Below are 6,822 nucleotides of genomic sequence, written 5' to 3'. Positions count from 1 at the left end.
GTAAAATTATAACTAAGCAGTTCTCTAACAATCATGCCACGGAACCCAAGTTAAACCTGAGGCTTTTGGTTGTGACATAAACAGTCCAGGATGAAGCAAAGCTGATATGCTATCGCTATGACATTAAGAAATGTATCTAGGTTGTTTTTTTTGGCTCCAGTTGACCACCACCCATAGTTTGAGCTCCACTTTACCATCTATACCACAGAACCGATTCAATCGTTAAAGTCTGAGACACCAGACGTCAGACTTTACAGAAAAAAAAGTTCATCAAACACTTCACACGATAAAAACTCAAAGCCGCGGCTCCGCCTCGTCCTCTCACTCTGTCGAGCTTCAGTCGCTCATCGTAAACATCTCAGCGGATGATTTATGTAGTTGCTGTTGCTCCGTGACCTCAAAATCCGCCCCATCCATACTGCACCTGTCACTGTGCCACTGCCTGTGCACTTACTGAAAACCGAGCCATCCGTGCAAAATGGCAGTTTTCCACCCACGCAGAGAAGGAAAAAAAAAAAGAATCCAAGCCATTCAGAGGCAACGGTCGGAAACTCAATGATATGTAGAGCAGGTGTGCGCGGGTTTGGTGCTCCTCTAACGAGGGAGCTGAACTCCACGCACCACTGACCGTAACATCTGTCGATGCGGGAGTTTGTTTTATTCTGCCTCAGCATCACGACTGGTGCCGCAAGAGACCAGAGACGATGAAGGACTTAAAGACAGAGACGCAGATGGAGCTTCCAGGCTCCTAATTAAGATGCATGAGAGTCCAGCAGAGGGAGCAAGAGTGAGAAGAGAGACGGTTCTCTGCCTGGTCCAAGGTGAGGCCTCGGTCTGACCCACAGGAGCGTCCCAGGTGGGAACCCTAACAAGCTCATCAAGCCTAACCAAGCCTAACAGAGCTCATAATCAGTGTCATTATGATGTTACCCTGAATGTCAGGGAGCAGCTTCATGTGCCAACAGTGGCAAAGGCTGCCACCTGCTGCTAGCAACTGAAAGCACATGACTAATGCATACGTCGAGATATTTATAGTCACATCAATCAAAAATGTGTTGTGAAAAGAAAAAGTTTTCTTCTGTTCAGATTCAGTTGGGTAAATTTTCAGCAGCGCATTAGCAGAGTTCACTTGTCACAAGAGCGAACGGTGCCCTCTCGTGGTCACATATTACAGTGTATATGTTTCATAGAGAATATAATTTACAGGACCAGACAAACTACTAAAAACAAGTAGTAACTCAGTCTACTTACACTCTCCCATCGGTTAATTGTATGTTAGGCCTTAGTTATCATTGTTGCTAACGTTAAGCTATTTCTGACCCATCTTTTAAAAGAATGTTGTGCTTTCTTTGTTTTATTTTGATGTGTCTGTTTTGCTCACTTTGCAGGGTATGAATTATTTTATTTATTTTTCATTTAAATATTATCAAAGGTTAACATTTAGCATTTCTTAATAACACAAATAAAACCTTAATCATCCTTGTCTTTTTCTTGGGAAATGTGAGACATCAGTGGCAGAGAAATACATATGACAAACAGAGGTCGTTTAATTTTTTGAGACAATTTTAGTTAACATGTACATATTAAACGATACATGGATTGACCTCTCGGAAGTATGTCGGGATGGTTTGACCACCAAGTAAACCCGATGGTGACGACTTTCAGCGGAGCAATGCTACCACCTAGTGGCCACTAAAATCATAAAATACCAGCTAAAAAACACAGGAACACTTAGGGAAAAATACGCAGGATAAGAGTGTATTTACAAAAGATTCAACAGTACATCAAAGTTTTATAAAAACTGCAAAGGCAGAACAGATCAGCTCTGACCCAAACCCTTACAAATAAAAGATATCTAGATAAAAAAACACATCATCATGTGACTGGAGACACAGCAGTGGATGGTGATGAGGTCACTCTGGAATCCCACACAGTGTTGTGAGACGATTCTGTTGACGGAAGAAAAATGAGTAAAATGAACAAATACCTATATTTTAATGTGCGACAGTGACAAAAGAGGAAAAAGGTGGATGAAAACACACGGCACCTGCAGCAGACGGATGCTCTTCAGAGCAGTTTCATCAAGCTGTGACAGGTCCACTGAGTCCATCTGACTCCCCAACAGCTGAATGCTCTGGTTTAAAATAGAAAAATATCAAATATGTCACAAAGTCCTGACGGCGAGGGTTTTTATTTTTCCACTACAGTTAAAACAAAGTCCTGTTTGATCCACAACTTTCAGTCGAACGCAGTTCACGACTCACCTCTCCGTTACCGATGGGGACGTTGACGATGATGTCCTGGTCTCCCGCCGCGATGGGAGAACCATTGACTGAAATGCTGTAGACCCTCTCTTTGTGGCGAGGAACTCTCACGGCAGGGGTCTTAGGAAGTCTGAACAAAACAGACACAGTTGAGTCAGAACTGTGAGGAGTGGAGATTTGTTCTGACTAAAATTAAGAATTGTAAGGTTTGGTGGTGTACAGTGTCACAGAGGAACAGGAGAAACCCAGACCAAGAACATATCTTATAACATATATAAGAAAATATCTTTCTCCAATGTTTAACTTTTTAGATAAAACAAACATGATGTTTGTGGATGATTCCACGTGTTCAGGTAAGATAAAACAAACATGATGATGTTTGTGGATGATTCCACGTGTTTCACAACATAAGGCAGGTTTACTGCATGTTGTCAAAACCGCATCACAGTTGAAAAGCTGTAATGGTTTCCTGTGCAAATATGTCTTCAGTAATAAGAAGCCAGAGTTTCACTGTTCAAACCGCAGCTCAGACATTCACTGTCAAATGACCACCAGGTGAATCGGGGCCAATATTTGTCCACATAAAATATTTAAAAAAACATTTCATCTCTGTCCAAACTTGAATTAACTGAATTATTGCTGTCTTATTCACAGGGGGTCTTTGACCACTCTGGCTGCACTCTGTGTTTACCTGGGGTCGAAGCGTGGGGTGATGAGAGGAGTGGCTCCCATGATCAGAGAAGAATCCATTATAGAGCGAGCGGGCGTCACCAACAGCTTCCTGTTTGATCTGAAGCCACAGAGAATGAGCGTGAATTTGATTTGATTCATTGACACACTGAAATATATTTCACAATACTGCATCAATATTCTATAGCACAGATTTTTTTAAGAACAGTCCAACATTCTTGGCATTGGTTCATTTTACATTGCATTTACAGTATCTCTTGAATTCCAGGCGACCCCACAGGGGGTCGTGACCCCAAGATTGAATAACATGACCCTAACTTGCTCTAATTAACCAACATCTATCTGGTGTCCTACCGTCTGAGGGGGTTATCCTGCTTGGTGACTGTCAGGGCCCTCGCTTTCTTGGATGTGGTCGGGGGTCTCTTTGTGGCTCTCCCCTTACGTAAAAAAAAACCAAACAAACAGCATTTTAACAACAAAAAGATCAGACTTTACTTTTCTCTAATGACAATAAAACCCGGCCCCTCACCTTTCTTGATGTTCCAGGACTGTTTTCATCCTCTGGCCCAGACTTGGCTACAGTCTTTTTCTTCACAGCTGTTTTTTTAATAACATGATTAAAGACATTTAATTAGTCTTCAAATATTAAGTAATTCACTGGGTTAAATTAGATTAAATCTCATATAATGTAAACACAAAAGGGGTCTGGACCTACTCTTCTTCACTGATTTCAGGAGGACTGCGTGGTCTTCAGCCACAACACTCTCAACAATAGCAGCTTCCTCCTGCCTCTGGGAACAGTTATGACAAACACTGAATCAGCTCAGGGACATTCAGGAATATTCACACTGCAGATCACAGGCCACCGAGGAACGTTCACTCACCTTGGAAGCGTCCACCTCTGGTGTCTTTGGTTTCTCAGGCTCTACAAAGACAAACAAGTGGTTTTTCAGGGAAGAATTAAAGATGAAAAAATGATGTGCAAAAAAGTTGTTTTTTGCCCCTAAATGTATTGAAAAAAATTTCAAAAATACTATTATAATATTTGTGCAAATCCTGTGTCTAAGCTGCATTTCAACAGAAGCAGGATTGTGTTTCGGTTTTCCAGGTGAATGGCAGTATTGGTGCTTTCTTACTGCAGTACTCCACCCAGGGCATCAGTCTGACAGCTTTGGGGAGTTTGATCAGTGCCATGTTGTAGCAGTTGTTAACATCTTGCAGCAGCTGGTTGATCTTTTCCTTCAGTTGTTCAACAGTGCCCTTCACTGTGAAAACAAGAAGAGTGGAGAGGTGATGATCGGAACACCAGATAACCGGAACAACGCAGGAAATACCCTCATTTAATTTTCAAAGACTCCTATGTACAACAACATTTAAAACAAATGTCAATGACATCCAATTTCTCAGAGAAAATGTTCATTAAATCCACAAATCACATTTTGTACTTGACACTAACAAATACAAAATGTCAACACAATGTTTACAAAGAACACAGCACCTAGTTTAGAACTGAAAAAAGAATTGTCAGTGTTTTTAATCACCTTCGCTGTCGAAATCCTCCAAGAACCCTTCGAGTTTCGCTGATTTTGGATTGTTTTTCCGTTGTCTGGTGGTTCGTTTCCGCGGCGCCATGTCTGTACAAGTACACAATTATTAAAAGACCAATACATTTAACACCTTTAAAAATGTGAAATGACAATTCTTCCATATTTCACTTCCATGATGTAAAGTAACATATACTAAAAGTGGGGACGTATACAGGCCGTGTTGATGCTTGAGACGCAGACTATTCAATGAAGTTAACAGGTAACCAGCGGTAGCAAGCTAACCGTTAATGCTAAACACTTAGCTTAGACTACCTGGGACGGTGTGATGTCTACTTTACTTAAACTAACCGTTTGTAAAAGGCGGGCCGTTTCAGTAAATACTACAAAGACTGTTTGGTTGTTATTTTGTAACTAACATATATTTAATAAACGTAAAAAGCTTCTTACCTCTGTTTTCCTCTTCGCTTCCTCGGACTCTCAGATATTTCTTCCTTCACAAGGCAGTTTTCAAAAATTCGCGCAAGGCGGAGCCAATGTCCAGCATCGACCAGTCAGAGTGCACGTTTCTGCAGCGTCATTTTCTGACCATTCGTTACGTTAAACGTCACGAGTTCGCACCCGGAAAACGGAAGTGGCGTATGAACAACATGGTGGAAACTGATGTACTGTGTAGCAAAACAAACGGTTTGAACGTCTATAAAGTTCGTTTTGACCAATATGTTTTCTCATTAGAGGCGTAAAACAAAATAAAAATAATTTTGTTTTGTTTTTTGTACATTTAGAGATTTTTTCTGCGTTTTGTCAATGTCGTAGTTTGGGTGCAAAAATGTCCAAACCTGGAGTGGCGTCGCTCCACGAAGCGCTACAGAAAAGCTTCCAGGGTCTGGAGAACAATCAGAAGATATGGACGAGTTTGTTGGCAGAGTGCGTCCCTCTGCTGGAGTCCCTGGGGAATCTGGCCGAGCAGTCCAAAGCTCTGTCCAATGTCCAACTGTCCATTACGCCGCTCAGAGTGTTCCCTGACCTGGAGGACCGTTTACGCTTCAAGCTCCAAGAAGCCATGGACACAGTGCTGGTAAAACTGAACGAGAAGATGTGAGTAGGTGGAGTGAGGATCTGCACTAGGTGTCATTAATTTTGCCCAAGGAGTGGTAATTGTATAATATTGTACAGTGCTGCTCCCTCTGTGATTGGCTGTATAATAAATGTCTGTCTTTTAATGTATTTTTGTGTATAATCTTTTTTTTATCAGGATGATGTGGAAAATAAATTATAGTCTAGCTAAATAGTCAAAATTAACCAAGGCAAAGATTAAGTTAAAGAAATCATTAAAAAGTATGAGTGTCAACACTTTGTCCTCCGTTTGTCCAGGTCCTCCTTTCAGTCTGTCCGAGACGCCATCACCAACCACGTCTCTGGAGTCGTGCAGCTTTATGAGCAGCTCACAGACTCCCTGGATCTAAACTGTGTGACAGAACGCTCTGCCACCGCCCCGTCCATCGCTGACATGATGGAGTGGCTGCAGGACGCAGGTCGTCACTATCAACGGCAGTATCCTCCATCCTCCATGTTTTGGTGTCCACTGGAAGACATCTGTGGGTTAGGGTTTTGGGCGTCTTTTGTCCCTTAACTTGTTTATGCAGATTTATGAAGAGGAAACTGTTGCTGCAGACGCTGAGGCCTGATGACCTCACTCTGATGGAATCTGCCCCTGGTCGATGGAAATCCTTGGCGTCTCAGAGCGCAGAGGACAACATCACAGGTCATAAAGGAGTAGTTCACACTTTCTTTTTTTTACTTATAAAGGTTTTATTGTTTTATCAAAGCATTGATATTTTATTGGAAAATATGATTCCATACGATGACTATAAAGACTGTTTTTCTCTTTTCATTTTCAGATGCATTTTTTAAAGTTTCCTTCTTCATGGAATCCTGATGAGAGCCGTCGAGAGGAAGTGAAATGGAAGTTTGGATTTGTTTATCAGTGAATGAAAAAACTGGCAAAAAGTGATATTTTTTTTCTACAGACTGTGTACAATACACTCTGACTTTTTTATTTTCTTTTACATGTGTAACAAATACAAGCTCAGTGAAGGAAGGCTACATGTGTCAGATTAGGAGGTAGAAACATTTTCAGAGAAAATTCACTGCAAATCTTCTACAACACTGTAGTTTCAGGGCAGACACAGCACGACAGGAATTCAGGTTTACTATTTTCTGTGAAAATCACATGGATTATATTTTTGATTTTATTGTTTGTGTGAGTTTTGTAGGAATTACAAAAAAGTGTTTTTAATAAATTTCAGTGAATGTGTCCATGT

At 41.2% G+C, this 6,822-nt stretch overlaps 2 protein-coding genes across 2 annotated transcripts; one reads left to right on the top strand and one right to left on the bottom strand.

Annotated features, from left to right (window-relative positions):
- Window positions 1-1,545: 1,545 nt before the first annotated feature.
- Window positions 1,546-5,063, bottom strand: cdca8 (cell division cycle associated 8). Its single transcript, XM_008331129.3, has 11 exons — window positions 4,949-5,063; window positions 4,496-4,588; window positions 4,091-4,219; window positions 3,839-3,879; window positions 3,670-3,745; window positions 3,484-3,551; window positions 3,309-3,391; window positions 2,956-3,054; window positions 2,265-2,394; window positions 2,048-2,134; window positions 1,546-1,949 (listed from the first exon to the last, which is right to left on the bottom strand). Exons 2-11 carry the CDS (start codon window positions 4,584-4,586, stop codon window positions 1,914-1,916), a joined length of 840 nt encoding a protein of 279 aa, XP_008329351.1. The 5' UTR covers window positions 4,587-4,588; window positions 4,949-5,063; the 3' UTR covers window positions 1,546-1,913.
- Window positions 5,064-5,126: 63 nt separating this feature from the next.
- Window positions 5,127-6,815, top strand: airim (AFG2 interacting ribosome maturation factor). The gene is made up of 4 exons (XM_025065252.1): window positions 5,127-5,596; window positions 5,873-6,052; window positions 6,145-6,263; window positions 6,400-6,815. Exons 1-4 carry the CDS (start codon window positions 5,328-5,330, stop codon window positions 6,435-6,437), a joined length of 606 nt encoding a protein of 201 aa, XP_024921020.1. The 5' UTR covers window positions 5,127-5,327; the 3' UTR covers window positions 6,438-6,815.
- The last annotated feature ends 7 nt before the right edge of the window (window positions 6,816-6,822 follow it).

Source organism: Cynoglossus semilaevis, chromosome 18, assembly GCF_000523025.1.
Source record: "Cynoglossus semilaevis isolate Cse_v1.0 chromosome 18, Cse_v1.0, whole genome shotgun sequence".
Taxonomy (NCBI): domain Eukaryota; kingdom Metazoa; phylum Chordata; class Actinopteri; order Pleuronectiformes; family Cynoglossidae; genus Cynoglossus; species Cynoglossus semilaevis.
This window is presented reverse-complemented; position numbering and strand designations above follow the sequence as displayed.

What these genes read in the sequence shown, in the direction of transcription:
- cdca8 (XM_008331129.3), bottom strand. Translation starts at nt 4,586, where the DNA reads ATGGCGCCGCGGAAACGAACCACCAGACAACGGAAAAACAATCCAAAA. An exon ending in CCTGAAATCAGTGAAGAAGA is followed by an intron (nt 3,552 to 3,669) that starts GTAGGTCCAGAC and finishes TTAAAAAAACAG; the next exon opens with CTGTGAAGAAAAAGACTGTA. An exon ending in ACCCCACGCTTCGACCCCAG is followed by an intron (nt 2,395 to 2,955) that starts GTAAACACAGAG and finishes TGTTTTGTTCAG; the next exon opens with ACTTCCTAAGACCCCTGCCG.
- airim (XM_025065252.1), top strand. Translation starts at nt 5,328, where the DNA reads ATGTCCAAACCTGGAGTGGCGTCGCTCCACGAAGCGCTACAGAAAAGC. An exon ending in GGTCGTCACTATCAACGGCA is followed by an intron (nt 6,053 to 6,144) that starts GTATCCTCCATC and finishes TTGTTTATGCAG; the next exon opens with ATTTATGAAGAGGAAACTGT. An exon ending in CGCAGAGGACAACATCACAG is followed by an intron (nt 6,264 to 6,399) that starts GTCATAAAGGAG and finishes TTTCATTTTCAG; the next exon opens with ATGCATTTTTTAAAGTTTCC.